The sequence below is a fragment of the Narcine bancroftii genome, chromosome 7 (assembly GCF_036971445.1).
Source record: "Narcine bancroftii isolate sNarBan1 chromosome 7, sNarBan1.hap1, whole genome shotgun sequence".
NCBI lineage: Eukaryota > Metazoa > Chordata > Chondrichthyes > Torpediniformes > Narcinidae > Narcine > Narcine bancroftii.
This window is the reverse complement of record NC_091475.1, coordinates 42,320,245-42,335,484: the sequence shown is the minus strand read 5'-3', so window position 1 is coordinate 42,335,484 and position 15,240 is coordinate 42,320,245. Positions and strand designations below refer to the sequence as shown.

The following is a 15,240-nucleotide window of genomic DNA, read 5'->3' as shown; positions in this document are numbered from 1 at the left end:
ACATTTTAGAGAATTTTAGCAGACGTAATAATATAAAAATAGTGGGCCTGAAAGAAGATGAAGAAGGGGCAGATATAAAAAGATGGATCCCACAGATCTTGGGAGTAGAAGAACTCCAAGAAGAAATAGAAATTGAAAGAGCCCACAGAGCATTGGTGCCAAAGCCACAGTAGAAACTGCATTCCATACTAATAAAACTACTGCGATATACAAGAGAGAAAATATTGGAACTGGCTATTAAAAGAGTGAAAGAAAATAAGGAACCATTGGAGTACAATGGGGAAAATTTTTTTTTAAACCCAGATATAAGCTTCGAACTTTTAAAGAAGCGTAAGGAGTTTAACAAAAATTGTGCTATGTAAAAAAAGATTACAACTTTGTGTTACGGCATCCAGCAGTGTTGAAGATAGTCATCCCTGGTGGGCAAAATAGACTGTTTTCAGATCCAGAAGAAGCTAGTCGTTTTGCAGATCAATTCCCAAATAAACAACAAGAAGAGGAGTAAAGAAAATAATAAAAAGACTGTTAAGATAAAGTATATAAATAAGTTGGAATGTTAATAGTTTGATTACAGACATTTAAGAAAAAAGGCTTTGTTATATTTTTAAGAATAATATATAGTGATTTCTCTTGGGGAGGGGGGAGGATCTACCCACTGTGAAATCTGTTGACATATCTGTATACACCGCAACCCATGAAGAAAAGGGAGTTGTGGTTGTCTTGCGAGGTAGCAAGGACAACTCATTAAAGGGGGATTTAATGTGGTTTTCTTTAACGTTATTCTTTAATCTGTTTATAGTTTTTGTTATTTTCCTACTAATTGTGTCATTGCGTATAGAGTAAGAACAATCTAAAGAGTGATTTTAGAAGAAGGGAGATGGATGGGGTTGAAGAGGTGGAATAGAGGTGAAATGGATGAATGGATTGAAATATATGACAATATTAATGGAATTCACAATCAAATTAAGAGAAAAAAGTTACTGATGCTACTTAAAAAGGAGAAAATAGACATTGCATTTATACAAGAAACACACTTAACTGAGTTAGAACATCGCAAACTGAAGAGAGACTGGGTAGGCCACATAGTTGCATCATCGTACAATTCAAAAGCATGGGGAGTAGCTATATCAGTTAATAAGAATTTGCCAACTAAGATAAAGAAAGTAATAACAGACCCAGCGGGTAGATATATAATGAAGATGTGCCAGATTTATTCAGAATCTTGGAAATTGTTGAACATTTATGCACCTAATGAAGATGACCAAGACATATTTTTTAAAGATAGCAGACACACAGGGACATATTTTACTAGGGGGAGACTTTAATTTTAACCTTGACCCATTAATAGATAAGACCAGGAAGATTATTGTAAAAAAAATAGAGCATCAAAATTTACATTATATTCAATGCATGATATGAAGATAATTGATATATGGAGAAAGCAACATCCAAAAGAAAGAGATTATTCATATTATTCAAACAGACATAAAACCTATTCTAGGATTGATATGTTCTTGTTGACGGCACAGATTCAAGGGAGAGTTTGAAAGACCGAATATAAGGCAAGACATTTATCAGATCACTCACCCTTGTTATTGACAATTGTTTTGGAGGATATTCTGCCGAAAACATATAGATGGAGGCTAAACCCCATATTGTTAAAAATGCAAGACTTTCAGGAATACATAGAACAACAAATTAAAATATATTTCAAGACAAATGCAAATCCTGTAACAGACAAATTATATTATGGGATGCAATGAAGGCCTTTATTAAGGGACAAATAATTAGTTATACATCCAAGATTAAAAAAGAATATGATCAGGAAATAGAGAAGTTGGAAAAAGAGATAGTAACTATAGAGAAAGATTTAATGAGAAGGAAAGATATGGAGAAAAAGAATTGACAGAGAAAAAAATTAAAATATGATACATTGCAAACATACAAAGTGGAGGAAAATATTATGAATTAGGAGAGAAAACCCACAAAATTTTGGCTTGGCAACTAAAAACAACAAGCAACAAGAGCTATCATAGCAAAAAGGAAGGAGGATAAACAAATCTCATATAACCCATTAGAGATCAATGGAAATCTTTAAAAATTTTCTTAGCAATTGTATCAAACCGAAAATGAAGGGAAGAATGACAAAATTGGAATTGGAAGATCAAAATAAAACAAAACTAAAGCCCCTGACAATTACAGAAATACATGATACACTAATGACATTACCAAATAATAAAGTGCCAGGCAAAGATGGATTTCCCACAGAATTTTATAAGGTATTCAATAATTTATTAATTCCACCCCTCTTTAAATGAAACAGGTGGAAGAGGCCCAGAATTTGCCTGACTCATGTAAAATGGCAATAGACACCATAATTCCAAAAACAGGAAAAGACCCATTGCCACCAGCTTCATATAGACCAATATCTGTACTAAATACAGACTATGAATTAATTGCAAAATTAATATAGTGAATAGATTAATAGATTGAGTACTGAAATTAGTGGCGTTAGATCAGACAGGATTTGTTAAAAAATATAAGAGTGGCATATAATGTCTGTAAATGTATTAATTTAATTCATACAGCGCAAATAAACAAAGCACCAACTGTGGCAGAGGCTCTTGATGCAGAGAAAACTTTTGATAGGGTGGAATGGAGTTACCTGTTTAAAGTACTACAGAAATTCAAATTACCGGAAATTTATTAATTGGATTAGAGTACTGTATCATGGTCCTTTGGCAAAAGTGGTAACAAATGGATATATTTCAGACCACTTTAAATTGAGTAGGTCAACAAGACAGGATGCCCATTGGCTATAGAACCATTGGTAATACTAATAAGAAAATAACCTATGATAAAGGGAATAAAAGTAAAAGAGGAAGAATTTAAAATTAGCTTATTTGCAGATGATATTATGGTATATTTAACAGACCCATATAAATCAATAAAAAGGTTATATACAAAATTGAAAGAACATCGGGATACAAGGTTAATATTGATAAAAGTGAAGTGATGCCAATGAACAAAATCGATTATACAAAATGTAAAAGGGAATTCCCTTTTAAATGGCAATCACAGGCCATATATTACCTTGGTATTAGGATAGATAATAATTTAAATCATTTATATAAATTAAATTACCAACTGTTAATAAAGAAAATACAGGAAGACTTGGAGAAATTGAAAGATTTATCACTAACTCTAATAGGGAGAGTAAACTGCATCAAGATTGAAGTATTTCCATGGCTACAATACCTGTTCCAAACGCTACCGATTCCCTTGATGGGAATTTTTAATGAAATGAAACAAATTAATAAGAAAGTTTCTAGGGAAGGGTATAAATTCAAGAGTATTTGGAAAAATTAACATGGGCATATAAACAAGGAGGATTGCAGCTACTAAATTGTGAAAATTTTTTCAGGGCAGCACAGCTAAGATATTTATCAGATTTTTATCAGATGGGAGAAAAATCAGTTTGGCTCAAGATTGAATTATATAAAGGATCCTGGGGGCCTTTGCAAAAAATCTGGGGAGTGCCCAAGAGACTTCACTAATGGATTGTTGTTTTGAAAAACAACAGTTAAAAGAGATCGGAGGATTAGTTCGGAGCTGCAGGCTGTCTGGGAGTGCAGCTTGCAGTTCTAAGTGGTTCATGTGGTTTTTGCAAGCAGAGAGAGTTGAACAGTTTTTTCTCAGAAAGATATCAGTTCGGCAGTTTTACAGTCAGCAAAGCATCTGGGTCTGGAACAGGACAAGCTGAAAAGCTTGTGGAGAAACCCCATTTGGAAGACGGGTTGTGAGTGCTTAGTTTAGCCTGGTCAAAGCCCTTGTGGTTCATGCAAGAGGAGAGGACTGGCTACCTAATGTTTCAGTTGAAATAAGAGAAACAAAAAGGTACTCTGTGGTGGCCTGAAAGAAAGAGGTTGTCATCTGGAAAACCCTGATGGGGCAATTTTCTTCGGCAAGACACTGATGTGGCTGATTAAAAGGGATCAGTTTGTGTCCAGGAACAACCACATCTATCTCTGAAAACCGACAAGAACCTTCCTGAGTGTTAACCATTTACCTTTCAAGCACCAAAGCCTGGTGAACTTCATAAGTGTTAAATTCTGTGCACAGTATAAGAATTGCCTGCAACCAGTGAACTTGGAGGAATGAGAAGTGAGATTGGACTATGAATCAAAGAACTTTTCTGAATTAGAAGGGGGTTAAGTTAGGTTAATTAAGTTAATAATGATAAGTTAAAGTTTGATTCTGTTTGCATGTTTAAAGATAATTAAAAGCAACATTTGTTTAAGTAACCATTTGTCTTGGTGAATTTCTATTGGTGCTGGGTTTTGGGGTCCTCTGGGCTCATAACACAACAGACAAACATGTATACACAAATATATATTAGATTAATCTTGTGTGACAAACACACAAGATTATACACCTTATTGGGTATAGTCTTTCTACCTTTCACAATTTGAACATGACTTGGGTAAAAATTCAAAGATAATCACCCTTGTGATATGTCTTTTAATTTTGCCTGGGATCATTAATAATTCAACAGTGCCTTCTTTTTAGTCCGACTCTGTCATTTGTGTCTGCATGGACCATGACAATCCTTTCCATTTCAAGTTCTCCCCCAGACCAGTAGAGTATTACACAGGCATCACAGCCTTTAGGTCACTCTGTACTACATAGTCTGTTCCCCTGATTTTCTCTGACTACTACATTTCTTTGTTGAGAACATTGAGTGTGCTTGTGCATGAATGACAAAAGGTTGGTTTGTAGGTACAACAGATAATCTTGAATGTCAAATGGGATATTGGCCTCAGTGCTCGAGGGATTGAATTTAAAATCAGGGAGGTTCTGCTGCAGTTGTAAAGGGTACAGTACTGGCGAGGCTGCACCTGGAGGACTGTGTGCAGTTGTGGTCTCCTTGCTTAAGAAACAGATATAGAGCCTCTACCCTACTTACCACCTATGTGACGTATGACGTATGACCGAAGAAAATACTGTATAAATTTTTTTAAATAAAGAAAAAAATATATAAATATAAAAATTACCCTTGGCTGTACGTCCACTAGCAGCTAACGGTTGTGTGTGTACGATAGTGACAGTCAGACGATATCTGGCATCTCTCTCAGTTCTCGCTGTCAGCTGCCATTCAGTAAGTGCATGTTTTTCAAGTAAATCTAATGAATTTTTGTGTTGGATTAAACCATTATTGGATTAAACCCTGAAGAATGCTGTACAGGTATATGACTTCTACACACCATGCTAACATACGTCTGAGTTGCATCCATGTCAAGGTCCAACCAGCTGGTCAAAACAGAATTCAGACGTATGTCGGGGAATGGCTCTACTGGTGTTGGAGGTGGTGCAGAGGAGGTTCACAAGGTTGATTCTGGAGATGAAGGGGTTAGCCTATAAGTAAAGACTAAGTCACCTGGTACCATTTTGTAAAATGAGTGGGGATCTCATAGAAATGTACAACATTATGAAAGGAATAGATGACATAGAAGCAGAAAAGTTGTTTCCACTGCAGGTGAGAAGAGAACTAGGGAATAGAGTTTTAACATTTGTGGGAGTACATTTAAGACAAATGTAGAAGATGAGAAGGAACTGTATCTCCCAGAGAAGTGAATCTATGAAATTCATTTCCCAAGGAAACAGTAGAGGCTTACTCATTTAAAACAAAATTAATCAGTAAGAGTTTTATATAGTAGGCAAATTAAAGGTCATGAGGAAAAGATGGGAAAGCGAAGCTTAGTGCATGGCTAAATCAGCTGATCTTGTTGAATGGCAGAGCTAACTCAACAAGGCAGATGGCCAATTCCTTCTACTATTTCTTATGTTCTTCCTCCACTTGATTGGCTCTATGTGCCAAGGTGCAATGGACGGAATTTGCTCCCCATGTTCCCCACCCTTGTCCACACAGGAAGAAAGAATCTTGTCCCTGTTGGGTAAGAGCTGAGGCTCCTCTGGAACTCGCCTTTGTATCCCTCCACCTGCCTCTTCTGCAGTCACAGTTTCATCTCCTGACCATTAGAAAATTTAGAGATACTGTAGTTAATCTAAGAGATATGACTGCCTCTCGTAACGTAACATTGCCCATGTAATTCTCCTTCTTCATGATGAATCACCATATTTGGAATTTTAAGTCCAGCTCATTGCCTCTGAGCCAAAGTTCCTTGAGCAGCTAACACTAGCTGCCTACATGGTAACTGTTTACCACAATGAGATACAGCAGTTTCCACAAGTTGCAACTACAATATATATATTGCCTGTCCTGCCATCTGTTCTATCCTCCAACCACCAACCTGTGTGAATTGTATAATAGGATTGAATAAGATTTTAAACTAAATGGTAGGGAGGTGTGCTCCAAGAACAGAATGTTTAATAAATCAAGAAGGAAAAAAAAATAGTGACAGGAGAGTGAAGGGGAAATTGACTAGCAAAATGTGACACGCTGGGGCAGAAAATATATGCAGCACACTTCAAACCTCAAGTCAATAAAAAGTGAGGGGTGGGGTGAAATAGCAAAGCTGAATGGTCTTTAATGCACATAGTTTTGCAATAAGATAAGGGTTGTCAGCATTGATGTATCCTCACATGTAAGTATGTTAGGTATTTTGCTAGTTTGAGATGTTCTTTGCCTCATCTACTGTACAAATCTGTTTTTATTAACGACGTGCTTTTATTTGTGGTAAGCGTACTATGAAGTTTAGCAATGTTATAGATAATATTGATTTCCATGTTGTCCTCAATGAATTGGAGGAAATCTCATGACCAAACTGGTACTCTATGAATCTATTTAATTGAGGGAAAGCATATACATCAAAGATGGGTCATTTGAAATTATTACTTTAAAAATGCACAAAAATGACCCATATCCACCAACTGATTATTCAGCATAATTAAAATTGTTCATTCAACACCATAGAACTATATCAACATACAGTATGTGTTACAATATGTGTGCACTTGGTATATTTATATCTTATATTACAGACAGAAAACAACGATGGAGAAAATCCAAGTATCAGAAAATCCCTCTTTCCTCTTTTTAGTGCAAAGAGCCATTTAAAACATATCTGTTCCTCAAGAGAACTTCCTGTAGTCAATCTTCCCATGGTATTAATTTTAAAATACTGTATTCCTAACAAACTATAATACTTCAGTGCAATAATAGCTAGAGCATGCACGTACTGAATAGATATTTCTTTGAAATATACTTAAGCTTGGGTTTTCCTCTGTATTGTCATAATGTAGGGAATGCAGATAGGAACTTCACTTTTGAGATTAACTGATATTTTCAATTTTTCGGTGAAAAAGAGCTTTCTTGGGCCATTGAACTAACAGCATGTACAAGAATTGATGGTTTCAAATTTGAGAAGCTGTAACAAGAAAGGCACACAGCTGCATGTAACTGGGGAATGCTGAATTTAGCTATGGTGCTTCTTAGAGAAAAAATATATTTTTTTCATGCAAATACCTCACTTCAGAGATGTACCTAAAAGATTAATTTGCAAACTGGAGCACATAAAAAGCTTTGGTTTTAACTGTGTTCATGCAATTGTAATTTCATGGTTTACTTGGAAATAGATTTTGTTTGCATAAGCTTTTTCCATTGTAATGGCCATGATGCACTTGTTTGCTGTCTTTGCATTATGGAGCTATCAACAATTTCTGAAGTTGCTGCATTCATAGGTGAAGACATAATTGCAGATTCATGTTCTCAGTAATCCTTGCTTCACCAAAGCTTGTTAGTTTTGAAGTCCTTTCAGGTGAAACTTGTTCTGAATTAATTTTTGTAATAATTTTTTATGTATCATGCTTCCTGTGAAAAGTCTTAAAATAACCTTTATTGAATGAGAAAAATCTTTTTTAATGATCTATGCTGAGCAAAATAACTTCTGAATACAACTTTACTTCAGAAACATTAATGTTTCTTTGAATTTCCACCCCCACACCCCCCTACAAATTTTTTGAGATTCACCGTTAGATTAGTTTTTACTTCCCATCCTGTTTGTCCGTATTGCTCATCCTGCAACGGCACCATTGTTTCTGGACTCCAGAGATCCTCCCCCTGTAAATTGTAGCGGATTCAACTTAACATCAGGAAAGGAGAAATCCACTCCATAGAGATCTTTTTCAAGGTTAGCATAATTATAAATGTACTTCATAGATGATTAAATCTACACTGGATCTCCACTTACTGATTTGGATGTAATGTAGTTATTGGTAATGAGGCAAAGTTTTAACAATGTGGTCTGAGTTTTAAGTACAAGGTTTGGTTCATTGATAGCTTTTTGTAAAAAGATCGAAAGCAACCTATTTTATGATCATTTATCTATAATAAAAATTTTCATTTAAGTTTTTATTCCCTTACATGAAAAGTGAATCTCTCCCTAAAAAAAATATTTTTGAAATGTGTAATTATTAGCTGAGTTAAAACAATAAATATTTGCATAAATATTCTTCAAATAACTCTATATATTGTACACCTCCTTCTCTGATGGGCACCATAGAGGAAAAAAAATTGGGCAAAGCGATGTAATCTTTCATTCAGTCTAATTTTGACATTCCATCTTGACTACCAGCTAAATACATATTTGCTGCATTACCAAGATTCTATTCACTCTTTTTCCAGGCTATGATTGAGCTAAGCGCTAAATGCATGACCTTGCCCAAGTTGAAATCTAAGAGCCATCGATTATTATGTGTGAGGGTCCTGTGGTAATGCAAATCTCTTCATTTTAGATGCCAAGTAGTGATGGTCATGATCGCCAGGCATTACAAAAAGCTCTGCAGTCCTATCAAAATCGAGGCAAGGACTGGCCCACAGACAGAATGATGGATGATCACCCTCAGGTAATTTTCTAAGTCATCTTGGACTGTTTAATAGCAGGTAAAATAAATTTGATGTGCACTCAATATTGTTAAGTAGGGTTATTTGAACAAGCTTTTGAATTTGAATTTACTTTTGTGGGAAGTTCCAATGCAACTAATTGCTCTCCTTTTCAAAAATGTTCTTGTACCATCATTGTTATTTTTTTCTACTCTTGGCTATTCCTTGAGATTAAGGTTGATTTTCATTCCAGTTCTGTGGGTTATAAGACCATTGTGGAAACCACAGATTTCCATATGCAAGGCAGGAGGTGCCTGACAGGGTGGGGGAGTAGGTGGGTCATTTGAAATGGTGTTTCTTGTGTGATTTAAATTGGTTTTCTGTGTGCTCCAAATGAAGGGAAACTTTACCACCCTCCAAATGCTCATTCTCCACTTTGAGTAATGAGTAATCATGTGTGGATGTTGCATCTTTTCAAGCTGGCTTTCAGCACTGCTTGAATCTTTTCTTCTGTTCCCTAGTATAGAGCCGGGAATCAAGTGTATGTCCAGAGATTCACCCTGAACTTTCATTATTGGAGGGCAGTTTTATATAACTGGGACAGTTTGGTAAAGGAATTTTTATTGTAGTTATTGAGTGCAAGGCCAATCCTTTCATTATAATTTTACTTTCCACTATGCCAAAGAATTGCAAAGAAAAATGCTTGCACCAAGTTGGTAAGTTGTTAATCGAAGTATTTTTTAAAAATTTATACAGAAACACCCTTTGAAATCTCTGCGAAAGTTTTTGCAACTCCCTACTTCATTTAGTCACTCGACTTCCTCAGATGTGAGATTTCAAGCTTTGCCAAGTCAGCCAGCCAAATCTACACACGGTGAGGGTCGCCTCCATGCAACAGGACAGACGCATAGCAGCAATATACGTCAAGATGCCCAGGCAAAACCCAGGTCAAATTTCCAACTACCTGGTCAAATGGAGCCAATCTGGCATGTACTACCAAGTGGCAGGACTGGAATTGATGGAGTTATTAACTCTGACCAGATAATCTCCAAGTCAAGTCAGAATGGTCATTCTCTTCATTTAAGCAGAACAGCACGTCCCAGAATGCCAAATCTAAATGATTTAAAAGAAACAGCATTGTAGTTGTAGTATGTGTTGTCATTCAAAAAAGTAAATAGTAGTCTTTTTTTCTGATTAATAACTTAAGTTAATGTTTTAAGTCAAAAATCCCAGAGATGAGCAGAATTCTTTTAAATTTTAAAGAACCCACAGAACAGCTGTGTAGAAATGACATGTATATAATGATTTTTAAGTCACAATTGATATGTTGTTGGAATTATTCTGTATCAGTAAAACTGTTTGTAGTTATAGGAAATATTATATTTGTATATTATTGGGGAGAAATTATTGGAGATTGTCATGGGATCTGTTTTCACAAGAGCACAATGTTATAGTGTATTGATGTACAGTTTATTCATAAGCTGCTGATGTTTTCCGGCATTTGGTACACTTTCTTCCTCCCAACTGTTATAACTTGCATTATATTTTAGCATATGTATAGTGGCATTTCCGCAAATATATTGGTAATATTTGGTGTGCAGCTTGTCAAAGTTTGATAAAAAGGATTTTATTTTTGGTATGTCATTAAATCTATACAGAAGTATTAACTGAAATTACATTGTTACAAATAGCAGCATTATGAACTGAAATGCAACTTGAATGTTGTTTCAGCCAATAAGTTACTAAAGATGATTGAGACTATTAATTTGCAGTTTTTTGCAATTAAGATATATTTTCATTTGCATAAAAGGCTTCAATTCAATCATTTGGTTTGAACCAGATGAATTATACTCTTATGGATAAAGGTTATAATTTTTTCATCTTGTGCTAAAACAAGCACTGTTTGACCTACATAAAATATAAAAAAATAAAATTCTCTTGCATACGATGCTATAAGTTGTAAGAGTACAATTGCAAGAGTACAGCTGGAATGGATTTCACAGCAGCCAGATCTCTAACATTGTCTTCGATGAAATAGTATTTTTCAGTGAAAAGATTGCAACATTTTTTTAAGAAATGTTGAGTTCCGTTTTCCCCCCCAATATACATACTGTAATACTCATGATCTTTACCATTTCTGAATTTTGTTGTACTAATCCTATTTTGGCTCCTCCCATCTTCTAAGATTTAATGCTTGTTTCTATACCAATCCAGTAATGTATATTTTGTTTCCTCAGGTGGATGTAATGACCCTATTGTTACACATTTTGGTTGTTTAAGTCTAAGTGTGTTCTGTTGATGGTGGCCTTAGATAATGTTAATGGGTGATGTGCCAGTAACAAAATAACACAATCTTTTCCATTGGTATGTTTCACTTAGTTGATGCCCAAAGGATAAAATGTGAAATTCTCATCTTCTTTCTAATATTCTGTTTCATTGGGGGCTAGCTGTGGAGTTTCTACAAAGGGTTTGATACTGCATTTGTTTATTTAGCATCATGCTCATTCTGGTAATCATGCTTTTTTACTGCTATGTCTTCGAAGTAACTAATATATATGTTAGCAGTGGCGATGGGATGCTTTACCAGAGTATACAAATGTCTAATGAAAACTGAGGTGTAAGTGCAGGTTCATGTATACCGACATGAAAAATACTTGGTCTCCAAAAAAAATATTTTCTAGTTTGCAATTGACCTTTACATTGATCTTGCTATCGACTGTTTTCTCTCATGTTGGAGCATCAAATTTATTTCCATGTTACTTTTCATTTTACATTTCTTAAACTGTACATGTTTGCATATCTTATCCTGTGCTTGTTTGTTCTTTGTTATTGATGTGTTGAGCAGGGATTCCATAGGTAAAAAAGTGTTTTAGAAGAAAGCAGTGAGCAAAAGAAAGAAACGAGCATCATGGAATTTGAAATGAAAATAAGAAATGGTTGATACAAGCCATGGATCAGTTCCCATGACTCACTAATGATAAAGGTATGGGAATATCCAAAGATGTATGTACAATGGAACATGACCTTCCTCCCATCATACTCTGCCAACAATTAAACTAATCTCATCTAAATTTAGGATCATGATTCTAAATTAGCCTACCTGAGAGATCATAGATTTCATCCCCATTTCTTAAGGTTCATTATCAATAAACTTGAATATTTACCAATTTTAAATAAATGAATGAAGAAGGATTTCTGTCAAAAGACATTGCAAAAAATGCATAGCTGTTCTTTATAAGAAATGATAAATGATGATAATGTTAATTGAGTGAAACATGAAAGTCTGCAGATGCTGTGATTGCAGAGAAAAACACAGAAATGCTGGAGGAGCTCAGCAGATCTCACAACGCCCATAGGAGGTAAAGATATAACTGAAGTTTTGACCCTGAGTCCATCTTAAAGGTATGAATGGTGCTGATGGAAGTGTGGGCACAGGTGTACCATTTCTTGTGGTCATAGGGATAGGTGCCAAGGTGTTGATTGGTGTGAAGTGAGGAGTCACTGAGAGAGCGGTCCCTGTGGAAGCCAGAGAGGGGAAGATCTGTCTGGTGGTGGGATCACAAAGTAGGTTAGGGAAATAGTGGAGGATAGTGGGGTAGTAGGTGAGAACAAGAGGAATCATGTTCTTGTGTCTAGTGGCGGAGGGTGCCAGGGCAGATATGTGGGTAATGGATGAGGGTGAAGTGGGTGAGAGTTGAGCTGATGATAGTAGAGGGAGGACATCTCAAATTATCTCACATGGGACACCTCATCCTGGGAGCAGATTTGATGGAGATGGAGGAACTGAAAGGAATGGAATCCTTATAGGGGACAGTGTGTAAAGAGGTGTAGTTGAGGTACTGTGTTACTTGGTTAGTTTGTGAAAAATATCTGTCGAGAGTGTCTCTCAAGATGGGGAAGTGTTGATGGACCAAGTGAATTTGAGGTCAGGCTGGAAGTAGGCAGCAAAATGGATAAAATTGACAAACTCATTAGGGGTGCACGGGAAGCACCAAAGTAGTCGTCACTGAAGTGGAGGAAAAGTTGAGGAACCTAGGTTTGTAGCATGGATTGCTCCATGTAGCCAACAAAAATACAGGCATAGCTGGGGACCATGGCTATCCCTTTGACTTGGAACAAGTAGGATGAGTCAAAGGAGAAATTATTGAGGGTGAGGACAAGTTCTGCCAGCTGAAGGAAGGTGGTGGTGGTGGAGGGTCACAGGTTGGGGCTGTTGACAAGGAAAATTGAGGAATGTTAGTTGAGAAACAATGACAGTTGCAAATGAAACTACCTAACTTTGATAATTTTTTTTGCCATTTAGTTGTAAAATACTTATGTCTGTGTTCCACACTTCTAAACATAACATTTGTAGCTTAGTAAATTTACCTGGATACTTTCTCTAAGTAATTTCACGCACATACTTATGGTTCCTTGAAAATAGTGCCTTGTTGTTTTGTGCAAATGTACGTGATTTCATTCAGTGGTATTTTGCTTTACTTTCAAATAAAAGATTTCCTCAGCTTCAGAATCACCATCTTTTCTAGAAAGTGTTTTTTTGTGATGGTTTGGCATTTTCCATCAAATACTAGTGATAAATCAGTGTCACATATTTATGTTCTTTTCTACTGTCTGAAGGGTTCTTGCATGTTCTGCCTGGGAGATCACCTGGTCCCTCATTGCGCTTAACCCACACAGATTAAGTTAACAAGTACTGTATACTAAAAGGTAAGATATTCAGTAGAGACATTGGAATGCAATTATTGAAAGGCTTCTTCCATGTCGTTGGTGAAAGATTTCTGTTCCTTGTGAACAAGCATTCATACTTACTCCCATTTTGAAATATGCTGATTTTAAAATGTCCAAAAACTATCAATTCTTTGAATTATGGTATTGCTGTTTTCTAAATGCATACAAAGCTCCACTGATTGTTTTCAGTACAAATGAGATCATTTATAAAACCTCAATATCTCTAACAGTTCAAATATATAATTGGGATTTGCTTTGAAACAGATTGCTTTTATATTCTGCAGAATTTAAGTTTTTAAAAATTATTGTTGCTGTCACACTATAATATTTTTCATTTTCACATTAAAAAGTTGTATTGAAAGGTCAGTTTTCAGAGCTAAAACTCAAAAAGTTGTTGCACAAAACAACCAATATGCAGAAATTTTTATGCCACATTTTTAAAACAACTTTTATACAATAATAATTAATGCAGGAATAATCCAGGGTCGAAATAATTCAGCAGAATATAAACCAGCAAGTGTAATTAGTGTTAAAGTACATTTTTGTCTGAAAGAATGTTTCATGCATGCAGATCCAAGTACTCAACAGATTTGTATGGGTGTTCATGTATATTATTCTTTGATCTTAAAATAAAACCATATGTCTAGGGGTTAGAAATTGATATTGGGCGTTTGATATTAATATGAGAAATCTAATAATCGTAAATTGCTATTTACTATTTTTCTGTTTGGATAATATCCCAAATGTACAAAGAATATGGAAATAAAAGTTGTGTTAAGGTGTATATGTAATTCTCTAAAGTGTTTAATGCCTTTAGTCACAACAGATTATATTTTAGGCAGATATTTCAAGAATTCAGGTGCCAGTAAACTTAAAAATCCTGTTCTTTGGAATTATGTATGGCAGCGTGTATATGTCAAATACATATTTGAACTCTTGTTTGTTTAAGCTGTTGCAATTATTCCCTTTAAATAATTAATGCAAGGTATAAAGCATTTGTAAATTGTTTATATAACATTTATATGTTTGTATATTGAGCCTTTATGGTGTTTTCCCATCTATATGTACAACTATGTTGTAAAAATTAATCATAATGTTGTCACTGAAATTGGCATGAAATTGGTTAATTTTTACTGAGCACAATGTATTTTTGAATGGATCTTGTAAAACATACCTTTATAAAAATGCAATTTTTGCACTAAAATGTCAAGTATTCTTGCCTGCTTTTAATACTGCATGCACATTTAATTTTTCTTCGTGAAATACATCTAAAAAATCTGTCATCTTGCAGGGTGTAATTTGAAATAGTGTGGTTAAATATTTTTCTTTCCTTTTATCTTTATTTGGTAACTGAAAACTCCAGACATTCATTGATGTTAACAGAAATTTCATTTTTCTTTGAGTTGACATGGTTACTTTTTTGATTTGGCTAGAAATCTAATTGAGATCACCTGGCTATTTTTACCCCTGAACAAGAAACAAAATGTACTTAGAGGGAAAAAAGTCCATTATAATGTTGAAGTTGAAAGAGGATTGGTGCACATGGTAGATACTGCTTTGCATATTCCACATTTATTGCCAGTGACTTTTTTTGTTAGCAAAACCAACTGTTCAGTGGTGAAGGTCTATTTTCAATAGGTCTCTCATAACATGCTGTTCAGATCCTAACA

General features: G+C 35.2%; 1 protein-coding gene across 16 annotated transcripts in view; it reads left to right on the top strand.

Annotated features, from left to right (window-relative positions):
* Window positions 1-14,774, top strand: part of cdkl5 (cyclin dependent kinase like 5) — a 168,465-nt gene extending 153,691 nt beyond the window's left edge. For 15 of the 16 annotated variants that reach the window (XM_069889815.1, XM_069889825.1, XM_069889829.1 and 12 more), the window contains 3 exons: window positions 7,003-7,125; window positions 8,755-8,865; window positions 9,599-14,774. In XM_069889815.1, the coding sequence (XP_069745916.1) occupies window positions 7,003-7,125; window positions 8,755-8,865; window positions 9,599-9,985 (621 nt within the window). In that variant the 3' untranslated portion in view covers window positions 9,986-14,774. The remainder of the gene's footprint in view (window positions 1-7,002; window positions 7,126-8,754; window positions 8,866-9,598) is intronic. The other variant, XM_069889827.1, reaches the window with a different exon arrangement.
* Window positions 14,775-15,240: the final 466 nt, after the last annotated feature.